The sequence below is a fragment of the Antechinus flavipes genome, chromosome 3 (assembly GCF_016432865.1).
Source record: "Antechinus flavipes isolate AdamAnt ecotype Samford, QLD, Australia chromosome 3, AdamAnt_v2, whole genome shotgun sequence".
NCBI lineage: Eukaryota > Metazoa > Chordata > Mammalia > Dasyuromorphia > Dasyuridae > Antechinus > Antechinus flavipes.
The window spans coordinates 77,985,482-78,001,817 of record NC_067400.1 but is presented as its reverse complement, the minus strand read 5'-3'; the positions used below and the strand labels follow the sequence as shown (position 1 = coordinate 78,001,817).

The window sequence follows — 16,336 nt, the reverse complement described above, 5'->3', positions numbered from 1 at the left end:
ATCATGATATTTTTCTTAGATTCCTTTTTTGTTCTAAAAGCTTATTGTAATTACTTTGGGTAGTGGAGCATTTTTCTAGTTTTAAGTGGAATTCTTTCCAAAATGCAGGTTTGAAAGAAAAGAAGGTATAATTTAGAATAAATTGAGAAAAGTTGGCTATTTTCAAAGTAACAGTATGTCATTTTGGATGAGGGTGAGGAAAAAGTCCATTTTTAAAGCAAATCCTTTTACCTAAAACACAAAATGATCTTTTAAACATGAATTATCAGTATTGGCCTATATATCCTAGACAGAGGACAATATATTAAAAATAACTATAGATATTTTCTTTTCTATTGCACAAATGTGGCTCTGCTGAAATCATTTTAACTATTTCTTTAGTATTTCAAAAAATATGTAATATCACTGGCCCTATTAACTTCCAAGACTTAGAATATGGTTCCATAAGTTGTGAACACACAGTTTCATTGACTCAAGTTTTTCTTGATTCCCCAAATTTAGAACAACTATTGTTATTTCTTGCTTCTAAAATTAGGAAAAATAATGATGAAAGCTTGTGCCTCTGGAGAAACTATTAGTGGGGGAAGAAAGAAGGGACAATAAGTATTGATATAGCACCCACTTTATGCCAGTGACTGCATCAGGTGTTTCATATTTATGTCATAAATATTTATTCATATTTATATGAGGTGTCTCATTTTTATCTTAGTAACTATGATAATACAAAAAGAAAAGTTTAAAGTAACTTTTCTTAATATTTTTATGGAGACAAGAATTTGATAATTTTTCTCTGATGAATGATTTAAATATAGCATTCTCTGTCTTCCCTCCCCCCCCCCCCTTCCTTTAAAAGATCTTTTATATACTGTAGTTTTCTGGAAGTTATTCTGGATGCTTATGTAAAGAATCATTTTAGTCTCTCAAAATCTAGAAGTCCTATATCATTAAATCTTTATGAGTCATTTTAATTATTTGCAGATCTATTGATTAAGTCTATATCTGCTGGCCATCTTTGAAAGTGATGCGTAAAACTGATATCTTTTGCTGACTTAAATGTCTTGAATTTTTTGTTTTTGTTTTGGGAGAGAAAGGAAGAAAGAGAGAGATGAGAGAGAGAAAGAAAGAGAGAGAGAGAGAGAGAGAGAGAGAGAGAGATAAAACAGTGACAGAAAATGAATGTTGGCAGTGTGCCTATTTCTTTAGATAATAAGACAAAACAGAAAAAGAAAGGTCCAAGTAGATTGCTGTAATTCAGTAAGCAACTGCAATTTTTATAGGTCATTATATCTAAAATTACTATCTCTGTTCTAAAATGGGCTAGCTTCCAGATGCTAGAAGGGCAAAATTGACTATGTTAGTTCAGTATGAATATTTTCTATATTCAACATGAACATTTTCTTTAAAGACATATAGAAAATATATAAACATTTAACATGTATATTTGCTGTACATATTCAGATATCCCTGAGGTTGCATCTTCAACTCAAAAACTCATAGGTTTATAGCTGGAAGGGACATCAGAGACTATCTAATATAACCTTCATTTTATAGATGAAGTTAATGATACCTTACAGAAGTTAAGGGTCTTGTCCAAGGTCATACAGAAAATAAGCATCATACATGGGATGGAACCCAAGTTTTCTGACTTTACAACTAAAGTTCTGTCTATGATCCCATGAAGTAACCAGTAGACATGAGAAGGCTTGAAGTTTAAACATTAGGGAGCAAAGCTTGTGGGGTAATTAATTCTTGGCTTCATAGAACCTGATAATTTGTCGGATCTTTAATATTTGCATCAACCTTTATTCATTGAATCATTGAATGGTAGTAGAGATTGAGATTCTCTTAAATAGCTCCCAAAATAGCTGAGAGCATCTTTCATTGGTATTTTACCAGTTGAAGCCAAATAGTAGTTTACTTTTTTCAGAAGATATTTCTAAAGGATGGTGTTTCAGTTGAGAATAAAGACCAAAGACAAATATGCTGCTTTAAATGCAAATTATATTTAAGAAATCAGAGGCTATGAAAGAAAACTTCCCCCCCCTTAAGTTAGAAATGACCATTTTGCTCATATACATAATTTAGACCTCCTACACACTAGAAAGGGAACTGGTTTTTCTATATTTGCATTTAAGCTTGCTTTTTTTATGCAGAGTAATCTAATACTGATTTTCTCACAATTGTGGATATTTTGCCTTCATGAATATCAGAGTTGCCTGTTGTGTTTCAATTAAGGAAGAAAAATTGCCCAATTTTGAAGAAAGCTTCTTAGTACCTGGCCAACAGAAACTGATTCTAAACCTATTTGGGCTTTGAAAGTAGTTCACTAGGGTTTTAATGTAACATTTTAGCTAAAAATAAATACTCAGAATCCCTACTCTAAGAGGAAATTGGTTGAAACATTCTAAGTGAATAAAGAGCCCAAAGTTATACCTGCAGTCTACTTAATTATAGACAGTACTGGCAAATTTGTGGTAGAAACTCCAAGAGGATTCAATTTAAATTTGCTTTCATTTTCTTTATTCTTAAAAACATTTATACCTTTCAGAATTTTTAACAACACTCAAAGCAAGTTTGTTAGTTTTTTGTGTGTCATGAATCCATTTGTCAGTCTGGTGAAGCCTACAGACCTCTTGTTTTTAAATGCATAAAACAAAATACACGAGATTATAAAGGAATCCAAATATAATGAAACACATCTCACTGCCTCTCTGTCTCTGTCTCTGTCTCTGACCAAGTTCACACGACTCAGGTTAAGAACTCCTCCTAAAAGACTCTTCAACAATCATTTTTGCTGAGTAATCTCTATGGACAACTTGGAAAGTCTGTGGACTTAATAAGCTTTTACTTCCATTTGCAGAAAGTGTCTTATTTGTAGCTTGACAAACAAGATTTGCTCAACTTCAAATACAAGCTTTATTCAAAGGCTCAAAAATAATTTAGTGAATGAAAATATGAGTAATAAAATCCTCCTTCAATGAGTTTTAAAAAGAGTAAGATTATTTCATTATACATGCTTTTTCAGAGTCATTTTATATCAATAGAATAAGAGATTGACTATAAATGTTAAAGAGGATGAAAAAGACAAATAGATGGTAATTTCTTAGAAAAAGCATTATTATGTGCATAGCAGTACCATGCTAAGTATTGGGAATACAATAAAAGGGGAAAAATATCCTTTCCCTCAAGTAATCATCATAGGATCATATATTCAGAAATGGAAGGGATCTTAGAAACCTTAATTTTGATCTTAGTTAGCCCTCTCATGATGAAGAAACTGAATTTCTTACACTTGGACCACAAAATAGCACCAGAGATGGAATATGAAGTTGGGTCTTTGTTGCCTCCTATAAATAGATTTGGGAACATTTTACTATTCATAATCAATTCTGTCTTAATGGAAATGTAGCACTGTTATACCAGCAGAGGTGCTTAATATTTTTCCTTTATGTTTTCTTTTTAAAAACTCAAATTTTAGAAATATACTCAAAATCAAAAGCAAGTTCTATTGGTCTCTCAGAATTTCATCCATGCACAGAATTTGGGAGATAGATGTTAGCAGGAATTTTATATAAAGAATTTTGCTAGGCAATCTAAAATGCCCAGATATCTCGACTAATGAGTGCTCAACTAAATATAAACTGACTAAACTGCTCAGGAAATAATTGGTCATTTATTCATCATGCAATTCAATAATGTTGTCTCATGATTGGACATATCTATCGATATCTGTGTGTATATATGTTTGTATACATATATAAATTTAATTTATTTATACATTTATTATTTATAATATATTTAATACAATCTATTTAATATATTTAATATATATTTAATATTTAAATATACTTATATTTATTCTTTCCTTCCTTCTTTTCTTCTTCTCTCCCTCCTTCCCTTCTTTCTTTCCTTTCTACTTCCCTTCATTCCTTTTTTCAGAAGGGAAACAAATAAAATGCACACTAAATAAGACCATTTATTTTGACGTATAATATATTTTATTTATATTTAATATATTTAATATTTTATTTATATTTATAATATATTTAATACAAATTATTTATTTATAATATATTTAATATATTTATATTATATTTGTTTATTTATATTTATTTTAAATACATTTATTTATTTAAAAAATAAATATATTTAATACAAATCTATTTTTGTAAATATATTTAATACAAATCTAATTCATTATTAATTCTTCATTCTATTTAACTCTACTGTAACAAAAGATAAAAACACATTTTTGTGTCAGGAAAAAGCAATATAACATTGATAATTTTAACAAGTAATATCTAGAACCAACAATTGCTGCAATATTATGACAGAACATTATTGTCATTTGTTTCATGAAAATAAATAGCTTACTTTTTTTATAGCTGCAGTGTATTGGTGTTAAAACATATATATAGAATGTATTTATCAAGAAAGATACTTATTCAAAAGAATGAGAAGAAAAGAAGTTTAAGTATGCGCAGGGTTTTAGTATTGACTGTTTTTGGAAAGAAACATGAGAGCATGTTTTTCTGCTTTTCATTTCCCTAGGAGTCAGGGTGACTTTGGAAGTATCTAAAAGAGAGGTAATATTTGAAATCATAAATGTAAAATGTTCAGTGAATACTGTCCTATAACAGGAAGCACAAATGTTAGAGTTAAAGGAAGTAAAGAGATCTAAAAGAAACTTTGAGACAGCATCAAAAACTGAAAGGAAATCAGGGAGATCTAAGAAGAGGAATTCAAAAAAGCCATTTGATTTCTTGATTAGGATGTCATTTGTGTTTTTTGAATTTCATTTGAATAGTAGGAGTGGAAAACTGATTTCAAGAAGTTAAGGAAAGAATGGGTAGTGAGGAAGAAGTGGTTATGCAGCATTGGGTATGGATAGGTTTTCCAAGAGGCCAAACTGTGAAGGGGAGGAGACAAAGGAGGAAATGGTGTAATGCCAGAGAAACTGAGCAAGACAAAGATTAGAGATTATTTAATAATTTATTAAATGGAGAGATATACTGAGACCAATGGATCCATGTTTGGTCCCAGGGCTGAATGAGACTATCCTCTCCAAGAATCCAGCAAACAAACAGAGTTCTCAATGACACATCATATATACACATGGTTCAGACACAGAGGGTAGACTGAGGAAGGGTCAGAGTCAGGGTACTGAGAGCAGGAAGGGGACTGACAGGGTGGGGTGAGCCACTGGAGATGGGCATGACATAATTAGAGGGAGGCACCCTGGACATGGGGAAAGGCATCTTGATAAGACAGTATCTGATATTCTAATAGCTTGGGATGGGAGAGGCATTCTGATGTTCTATCAGGCATTCTGATAAAGAGGGAGGGAAGGTTTAGCAGAACTGAGAAGCAGGGAAACTGAGGCAGGACTGAGTCAGGATAATTAGGGAAACTGAGTCAGGACAATAAATGAGAACTGTGGCATAATAACAATGGTAGACTAGAAATTTTTATAGGATTGGAGAGGTGAGAGAGGCAATGTGGTACTGTGGGAGACAGTGTGGTACCATGGGAGGCAGTGTGGTACCATTGGAAGCAGTGTAAAGGAAGCACAAAGAGTTTTGTGTTCTTGGTTTCAATTCTTATTGTTCTACAAATGAGAGCTTATATTTCTATTTTTTATCTTATCAAGATAATTGTTATCATTAAAGTTTTCTTACTACTTTACCTCTCTGGGTCTCAGTTCCTCATCTGTAAAATGATAGGGTTGAACTAAATGACTTCTAAGGTCCCATCTAGGCCTAGGTCTATGATCCTATATGGGAAAGAATTAATTGAGTCAGGTCCTATAAATAGATAAGAAGGAATGGGATCCAGTTTTTAGACTGCATGCATTTCTTGTAACAAGAACCATCTGAAAACTATACTTATTTTGTATTTCTGTTTTGTTGTATTAACTTCTTAGAGAAAATGAGATGTCTCTTGCAGGAAGCCAGGGAACTAAAGGGCCTAAGCCCCCAGGTGTGGGGACTGGCCAGGACTAAAGTACAGGACAGGGGATGGTGTGCTATGTATGACAAAAATTCTAAACTAAGAAAAGAAAAGAAGAGAAGAGGAAAAAGGAAAAGGTTTTGAGATTGTGAAGAGAGCAAGAATTGTTCTTGAAACCAGTGCTTATAATTTACATTTATTGTAGAAAGTAAACGTGATAGAAAAGTGAATTATTTCTTCTTTGACTTATACATATTAATTATCCTTGATCAGAGAAACCTCATATATATACACATACAATCATGGTCCTATCAAAATGTCAAAGTATTATACGTCAAAATAAATGGTCTTGTTTAGTGTGCATTTTATTTGTTTCCCTTCTGAAATAAGGAATGAAGGGAAGTAGAAAGGAAAGAAAGAAGGGAAGGAGGGAGAGAAGAAGAAAAGAAGGAAGGAAAGAATAAAAGAAAGAGAAAAAATGAAGGGAAGGAGAAAAAAGCAAGCAAGAAGGAAGCAAGGAAGAAAAGAGAAAGATGAAAGAAAGAAAAAAGAAAGAAGGAAAAAAAGAAAGGAAAAAAGTTCTTTTCTACCAGTAGAGGGCAGATTCTTCCTGTAACAAAAATTCTATTTTTTAAGGAATTCTAGAATTTGAGCTCTTTTAACAACAGTTAAATTACTCGACTTTTAGACCTCACAATATATAATCTTACTTTTCTATTAATCATTTCCGTTTTTCCAATAGAATGGAACACTCCATTTTTAGCTAAATCACGCTGGTTACTTTATCATTTTAAATTTTCTATATCATGATCAATATAGTTATCAATATAGTGTAGTCATCTTTTGCATTCAAAAGTTAAATGATTCTTTGAAAAAATACACCAAAATTATTGTCAAATGTATTTTATATATCTGAGTATATACTCAAATACTATTTTCAAAGCAGATGATGATGATAATAGCTAATATTTATATCATGTTTTCAGCTTAGGAAAGCATTTTAGTCACATAATCTTATTTGATTCTAACAACATCCCTGTGAGGTAAGTACTATTATTATTCCCAATTTGCAGATCAGAGAAATAAGGGTGAGAGAGATTACATGTCTTGCCTAATGTCACACAACTGGTAAATGTCTCAGGCAATTTTTTGAAATTTGAACTCAAATCTTCCTGATTTTTTTTATTTGATATTCACTCTGACTCTGAAGTAGGAACTGTAGGTATTGTTGTTATTCCTATTTTACAGAAAACTGAGGTTCAAAGCAAGTAAGTGTTTAATCATTGTTACATAGTATCAGAGGTAGGATACAAACTGAGCTCTCTCCTGACTTTATTGTTTTTCTGAACATATCATCTTTTCTAATCCTAACAGTTGTCAAGTGTTCTGTGCAAAATCACCTTTTATTTATCTATTTTGTATCTTCTCGACTGTATACATGTTGTCTTAATAGAATGCAAGCCCGTTGAGAGCAAAGACTGATTCATCTTTGTCTTTGTATGCCAGGCACTGGCACAACTAGCTACTTAATAGTTTCTTGTTGATTGATTTATGTGAGTAATTTCTGAACATATTTTTGAATGGCTTTCAAAACTTATTGAGAGATAAAAACAGAGCCTTTATCATTGAAATCCAGTTGTAGCTAAATCTACATTTAGAAATTATGGGGCATAGATTATAGAAAACTGCTACATTCCTTGTGATGTTCTGTGCTGTCTTGAAAGAAATTTTTTGAGGGGATTAACGAAGGATGGTTGGAGTTTTGTATTTTGCAGGAAGATCTCATCAAGGGATAGAAGTGTATCTTCAGGAACTAATTCTTTCCTCCCAGTTAAAGTTTATAAGCTTGAAAGCACTTCTATCATTTCTGATTTTGTTGACCAAGATGATAGATTTTATTAGTCTGTCTTCAAAATGGAAGAAATAAATAAAGCCCCATAAATCTTCATACCTTGGTATATAGCTATGTGTAATGCATGTTTATGAGAATGCTCAGATTTATCACAATCTGAGTTTTGTATGCATGAGAGTGAGAATTAATAACTGTTTTCCTTTTCCCTGCCCCCTTTCTCTAATAGTGTGGGAAAATGCATTTTAGCTTAAGAATTCCTAAAGAATATGACTTTACCAATTTTTTTCGTATTGGATTCAAGATATAAGGAGAGGGAAAGGTTTTGATTTTAAGAGAAATCTTAAGAATATAGACTATATACTCAGAAGACCAGATATATTTCTGGCAACAAAACAAACTTTTCAGGCTGCTGATTGGACCAAAGACTTGGAAGAAAAGTTTAATCTTGTATTCAGGTAACAAAATGAGATCATTTATTTTTTGACATCTTATCTCTTTAAATGTTCTGCATGTAGTAACTTTTAAAGACTCAGGGACCCTTTTAGTATTGAAAAAAATTGATTCTAAGAAGTAATATTTGACTTATTGTAAAACTGAAGTAATGCACCAGTTTTATAAAATGGAAACCTGTAGTTTGGATTCTCATTGCCTCTTTTGTATGAAGACTTGAAGAATCATAACCTATCTATGGAAAAGGAGCAGTTTGCTAATACTAATTTTTACAGCTTAATAATCAAGAAAATATAAAAAGAGTCTTGCATTTTATAGATATTTGTTAAAGTCATTTATAAAATAATGATAGCTCTTTAGGATTTACCTCTTCTTAGCATTATTATTTAGTTCTCAATAAGTTGTGATTGATACTTCACCCCTTAATTTCTTTAGGAAATAATACTGATTTCAGCATATTTTTTCAATCCACTGAGATAATATCCGTAGATTGCCTGGCACATAATAGGCATCTGCTTGGTCTTCCTTTCTTCCCTTAAGTATATCTTTGAAACAGTTTTTAAAAACATATACAATAGACCTATAATTATATATAATATGTATCTACATGCTAATATATAGATTATTTTTATGTTCTCCAATGTACATATACAAAGTGTCTCAACTTTTTTTTTTTTAATTTTTTTTTTTTTTACAGTTTTAAGGTTTAATACATTAGAAGTACAGTAAGGCTTAACAGAGGGCTGCTGTGATCAAAATCCTCAGGTGAAAGTAGAAAGAACAAACCCATTTGATATACAGAGGGAAGTTTAGGTGATGTAAAAGCAAGAGAACAATATGTATTTAGTAATAATAAAAAAAGAAATTGAGCTTTCAATTAAACATTTTTACTCTAACTTTCAAATAGGCTTTTGGTCCAAAGAGAAGTATAATATAAAAATTGATATGTGACAGTAGAATATAAAATGAATATTCCAACAACTAGAACATCAAACTGTTTGCTAGCATCACAAATGACAGTTGGAATTTGAGACTTATACTACATGTTGGTGGTGCCTAACGTATATATATATATATATATATATACACACACACATTATATATTTATTTGTATCTATCTATATCTTTAAGGTGTGCAAAATGTTTTACACAGATGACTATTTAATTAAAAAGAATTTTGAAATTGAAGAGTATTATTTTAATAATTCTTTAGATTTTAATTAGTATTTATTTTTTATTTCAGTATAAGAAATACCGGTCTCACGCACATACCAACAACTTTGCCAAGTCTGTGGTCAACCTTGTGGATTCTGTAAGTATCATCGTTTGTCTTTTTTTTTTTTTTTTTTTTGGTTTTTCAACATTTTTATTGTTTAAACAAAAGAGATGCAAGATTCACTTCTTAAAACTGTTGACTCTCGGTCCTTTCTGAGGCTAAAATTTCTGCATTAAAACATTTGTCATTATACAGAAAAAGATGAATAGCGGCATTTTTTCCATAAACAATTAAATCATGCATGCAAATAAAGGGCTAAAATGTCTACACCCTTTTTTTTTTAAATTTAAATTTTATTTTATTTAATAATAACTTTGTATTGACAGAATCCATGCCAGGGTAATCACCGTTTGTCTTTAATCCATTCTTGTGATAGTGAAATGATTCCTGATGAGAATTTTGTTGTTTATTGCTTTATCTGATAACTAGGTATAATAAGCACACTTTTATTGGTTTTCCACAATATGTTGTATTCAAAATTGGAAGGAAAAGAAGCAATTTGATATATTATTACTAAATCCAATCTATGGAGTAATTTTGGAGGCAGATAGCCTGATAGGTTAAATCAAGCTAGATTATTTCAGAAAGCCTACAGGTATTATTAGATTCCAAAAGCAGAATTTCCCGAGTACATAGGAAATGCATTAGATAAATATAACTATTAACAATAGAGGGGATATCTTCCTTTCCCTTATCTTAAAATGATTTTTCAACTCCAAAATCTCTCTGAGCATCAAACTCTAATAATTATTATTAAATGGCAGCATATTTAACTCTGAGTAATATTATGAAAGGACAGAATATCTAACCCTAATAATTTATATAGAGAAAACAAAGTAGAGTTGAAAAAATCTATTTTTAAGTTATGAGTAAGAGTAGAAATATTTTATGTAAAATTGAAGTTAAATCTCTGAGTTTTGGTAAAAGCCATCTGACTTGATGAATTAATTTAATTTTAATTTTTTTTAGTACTTTTCCTTTTTTTTGGTCTGACTTCATTATTCCATTTTTTTTTTTTTTTTTTTTTGGTAAAGATACTGGAGTAGTTTGCCATTTCCTTATTTAGCTGGTTTTTATAGATAAGAAAAACAGAGTTAAATGGCTTGCCCAGGATCACACAACTAGTAAGTGTCTGAAGGCTGGAACTCAGGAGAATGAGTCTTCATGACTCCAGGCCCAGTATTCTATCCAATGTGCCACCTAGCTGCCCCATTAATTTTTCTGATAAAAACTAATTTTTTTTATTGTTGAAATTAATTATGTAAGATAGTGGATGAACATTTATTGATTGTTGAAGTTATGATGGAAAAATGATTTTTTTGGGGGGAAGGATATTTAATATTTCCGCAAACTTATCTTTGCTTATTGTATGGAATGAAAAACTAAACTTTCCTCTTTTAAAAAATTGTATTCTTTTGTTTTTATAACAATTTCATTTTCCTACTCAGAGAGCAACTGTGAAACAGAAAATAAAAAAGAGGGAAAACAAATAATTCAATAGAGCAAAATTAACCAACACACTAATCAAGTCTGGCAATATAGTCACCATTTCATACCCATAATTCCTCAATTCCTGCTAAGAAAGGAGGGAGATTATTTTCTTATCTCCCCCCCCCCCCTCTTTTTTTTTTTTTTTTTTGGTTAGAATTTTTTCACTGTAATCATATTGTTTCTTTCTATTTATACTGTTTTAGTCATTGAGTATATTGTGATTCTCCTTCATTTTGTGATTCTTTTTCATTTTGCATTAGCACTTCTGTGCATCCATATTTTTTTTTGGCAGGGGGGACATTAAGGGGCTATTCTATTACATTCATATGCCACAATTTATTTAGTTGTTCCACTGTTGATGGATATTTATTTTGTTTCTACTTTGCTTTTACAAAAGTGCTGCTACAAATATTTTCGTATATATTAGCATTTTCTTTCTATCTTTGACATCCTTGGGTTATATATCTAGCACCTGGGACCTTTGCAACAAAAGGTACAGACATTTTAGTCATCTTCTCAGCATTATTCTAAATTGCTTTCCAGAATTTTTGAACTACTGGACAATTCTATCAATGTTGTATTAGAGTGTCTGTTTTTCCACAGACTCTCTAACACTGACTTTTCCCATCTTTTGTAATCTTTTTCAATTTGTAGGGTATGAGATAAGACTTCAGAGTTGTTGTGAATTATACTTATTATTAGCAACCTGGAGCAATTTTCATATGTTTTTTTAATATCATACAATTATTTTGAGAATTATTTGTTTATATCCTTTTAACACTTAGCCATTAAAGAATGATTCTTGATCTTACATGACCATAGTATCTTATACTACTATATATCTGTTGTATGTCAAACCTTTTTCTAAGATATTTGCTATAAAAATATCCCCCAGTTTAGAGCTTTCCTTCTTTTTTCTAATTACATTGATTTTTTATGCAAAAGCTTTTAAATGTCATATAATCAACATTACCTATTTCATCTTTTATGATCATTGCTGTCATTTGTTTAAGAAGCCTTCCTTTATTTAAGAATTCTTCCTTTAACTGTAGTTGTGAAAGGTATCTGATCTTATTTTCTTCTAATTTATTTATGGTATGACTTTTAATATTGAATTCATATAACCATTTCAAACATTATAGTAAGTGGTATAAAATGTTGATCTAACTTCTGGACTGTTTTCCAATTTTCCAAAGTATTCTTGCTATATCAGTTTTTTTGTCAAATAATTTATATTTTCAAATTTATCAAACATTAAGTTATTAAGTATTTTTTTCTGATACTTCTTTATCTAGTCTATCTATTTGTCTATTTGAATTTTTTTGCTAGTAACAAATACTCTTGATGATTACCAATCTTTCATATAATTTGAGGTCTGGAAGTGCTATTCCCTCTTTGATATTACTTTTTAAATTATTTCTGTTGTGATTCTAGACCTTTTATTTCTCCAAGTGAATTTACAAATGGAATATTCCAAGGAATAGAAACTTTCTAATTTTACAAAATAATGTTTGCATTAAAATTACTTATGTTACTATATAATAAGATTTTGAAACTAAATAATACTAATTTAAACTATAATTATTGTTGCAATATAGTTGCAATATATTAAAAGGAATCATTGACACTTCAGGCTGATTAAGGTATGGTAAATCCTCCTTCCCCCCATTTCTAGTTCTCTATTTTCATTAATAGTTGAAGCATTAACTTTCTTAGAATGTACAATGGTCAATGCCTGCATGGTTTCTGCTATTCACAGATCCCAGTTATATAATAGGGAAAGTAAATAATGTAATGTTGAATTATACTTGAATACTTCCAAGATCTGTGATACTAATGTCTACCACAAATTTTGCATGACTCACTCAGCAGTCTTTTTGTAGCCAAACGAATCACCATTTTTCTTGCTGAGCCTTTCTAAACTTAGCTGGGCTGATCCACAACTAGTAGATCTACAGTGAGTTGTCAGGTCTATTCCCTAAGCTTTTCCAACTGCTAGTGTTTATGCTATGCTATAATACCTTTCACAACCTATTGTCACATACCATCAAGAGACCTTAAAATGATGAATATGGGGTCATGTAAAAATTAATTTTCTTCCAGAGAAGACATAATATGACAAAATAGGGAATTGTATCTCAATATTTTGAGCTAATGATTTCCTAATGTTTCCTTCCCACCTTACCCGTCTTGTCTTTCCACTGACTCTGATTGGCTAATTGTGCATGTTTGACCCAGTGTTCTACTCCTGTGCCTGTCCTGTCTTTACTCCCAGATTTACAAGGAACAATTGAATACCAGGGTGGTATTGGTAGCTGTGGAAACATGGACAGAGAAGGACTACATTGACATTCGATCTGATCCCGTCCAGATGCTCCATGAATTCTCCAAATACCGACAACGAATAAAGCAGCACGCGGATGCTGTTCACCTCATCTCGTATGTGCCATTTCATGCTTTTGCCATAGGCATCTGGTGTCTCCCTTACCAGTTTCATTCTACTTTGGACACAGGAAATCACTTCCTATAGTAAGCACTCTTACTCTCACCCTCAGGTGGCACAGTGGATAGAGCCCTGAGCCAGAAGTCAGGAAGTCCTGAACTCAAATCCAGCCTCAGATTCTTGCTAATGTTGTGATCCTGGGCTCAGTCTTCCTCAATTTCCCCATCTTTAATAATGGCACCTACCTCCTAGAGTTGTTGTAAAGATCAAATTATTTTTATAACAATGTCTAGCACATAGTAGGTACTTAATAAATACTTGTTTCCTTCTATGCCCCCCAAACCAAAAATGAGTGCTTCATCCAACTTGTTAATAATAAAAATAATAATTGATCTTTTCTTGTAGAACTCAACATATTTTCTTATTTCATCTACATAACCAACTTGTGGAGAATCACAATTGAAGTGACTTGTTCAAGGTTCCCCCTTGTAAATATAAGATCTAGGGCTCAAAATCAGATTTTCCAATACCTATTCCTATGACTTAATTTAAAGCAATAGGGTGGTGCCTGTTATATTGCTTATATTGCATTACAATATCTCATTAATATATGATCTAATCTATTAATTAGTTATTTGAGAACAGAGACCATGTATCATTCATTTTTAAATACCTCAATACTTAGTATAGTGCTTTGCACATAGTGGGAACTCAAAGCATTGCTGAATGAATGGGATGGATGATACTGTAGTCTGTGTGAGTGATCTAGAAACAGGTGTTTTAAAGATGACTGTACTTAGTGATATAATGTGTACATATAGGTATGTTATCTGACTCATGATTAAATTAATTTCACATCATCATAAGGACTATACAGGGGTTTAACAATATATTGATCTTGTGCATTTAAAATTTGTTGATGTTCCTTTGGAATTATATTATGACACATAAGAACCATAATAAATCAGATAAGTGTATTATAAATCCAAAAATTGATAGTGATATTTAGACTATTGCTGTCAAAGGAACTAAGTGTTAGCCCTTCGTGTCATCAATTAATCATCCTCAAGGATCCAGGAGAGTTAGTCTATCTTTTAGCAAGATCTCCTTGTCCATAAATATAAACTTTGAATGTGGATAGTGACTTTCAACTATATAACTGCTGAGTAGATCAAACATTGAATTGGGTACCACATGATTTGGGTTTTTGTGGTTTCTCCAGTGATTTGCTATGTAGTCTTGGGCAAACCATATTACCTTGTTGTAGCCAATTTCTTTTTTTTTTTTTTTTTTTCTATTTCACAGGTTATTGATAGCTTAGGTTTAAAAAAGCTACAGAATCAAAAGCAATACTGATTCATTTAGTGGTTAAATTTTTTTCTACTGTATACATAAAGAAATTTGAAGATTAGAATCTTCTTATGTCATTCTGCATCTTATTATAATACCTCATGTAGATATTGTACTTTAGGACTTTACTTTGTTTTTTGTTTCTAGCCAAGTATGGCTAAATAAAAAGAACAAAAGAAATGAGACATTATCTATCTGTGAAAATTTGAATTGATCTGAATTTATTGGAAGTTGAAGGCTAAGACAACATTATGTGTGTTAAACTGGTACATTTCATACTCTCATTAGAAAGTCAATCAGCATAATGCAAGTTGGTAAGCAAACTAGCTGGATAACTCTATTTACTATTCCTGGAGAGAGAATGCTTTCACAGTTTATGAAAATATCATAGCAGCCCTCTTGGATCAGAGAATCTACTTTGAAGGTATGGGCAGTGAGCAGCCAACTCTCCAAAATGTCACTGTAAACACCATGACTAATATAAAAAACATGCCATAAAAGCTAATTTGGGGAAAAATGACAATGATCAGGAAGTTCATTGGAGTAAATACACAAAGCAAAGAAACTAATCCATTGTTAACACTTTCTCTTATAGTCTAGACCAAGGGTCCTCAACTTTTTAAATAGGGGGCCAGTTCACTGTCCCTCAGACTGTTGGAGGGCCGGACTATAGTAAAAACAAAAACTTTGTTTTGTGGGCCTTTAAATAAAGAAACTTCATAGCCTTGAATGAGGGGGATAATCATCCTCAGCTGCCTCATCTGGCCCATAGGCTGTAGTTTGAGGACCCCCTGGTCTAGACCAACATTTCTCAAGCTAGTTTAGCCTTGAAACACTTTAGAGCTTGATATCTAATAGTAGAACTCATCCATGCTGGTTTGGCATCTGCAGGTATGACATCCTTTAAAATGAAGAAAAGGGAGGAAAATTTAAAAATCAAGTGGAAATGAATCCTAATTGAATATCTTCAATTTTTCTTATAGAAGTATTTTTGAAATGCGACTAATTTCACATTTCACATTTTTAAATGAAACATATTGCTATCAAGGAAAATTTTCACAGAATTTTTGTTCACAAAAAAGGAATACCAAGTTCCCTGGAATACCACTTGAGAAACACTAATTTAAACATATAAAGAGAATTTGGGCAAAGGTCTTAGATTTACAATTCAAGTTTGAGATCTTGTGCTAAGGTCCCTGAGATGTAGAGGAACAGCTAATGTATTTGATAGAAGTTAGGTTTGAAAAAATCTAGAAAAGCTAGGATGCTGGAATGATTCTCAGAAGAGGAAATCTAATAGGGAAAATATGCAAAGTCTTACACTTGGAATAAAAGAAGTCAATTTCATAAGAATAAGATTGAGGGGAAACTTACCTAGATTGTAGGTTGTTTTAGTGTTTTTAGTAAATTTGAAACTGAATATGAGTCAACAATGTAAAATTAGGAATCAAAAACCAAATCTTAGGATAGGTTCATAAAAGTATAGTGTATAGGACTAGGAAAGTGATTTTCCCATTGCACTATG

General features: G+C 31.5%; 1 protein-coding gene across 3 annotated transcripts in view; it reads left to right on the top strand.

The window, feature by feature from the left end:
- ADAM23 (ADAM metallopeptidase domain 23) overlaps window positions 1–16,336 on the top strand; it is a 213,117-nt gene that overhangs the window by 132,699 nt on the left and 64,082 nt on the right. For all 3 annotated transcript variants that reach the window (XM_051983695.1, XM_051983693.1, XM_051983694.1), the window contains exons 10-11: window positions 9,495–9,563; window positions 13,294–13,457. In XM_051983695.1, the coding sequence (XP_051839655.1) occupies window positions 9,495–9,563; window positions 13,294–13,457 (233 nt within the window). The remainder of the gene's footprint in view (window positions 1–9,494; window positions 9,564–13,293; window positions 13,458–16,336) is intronic.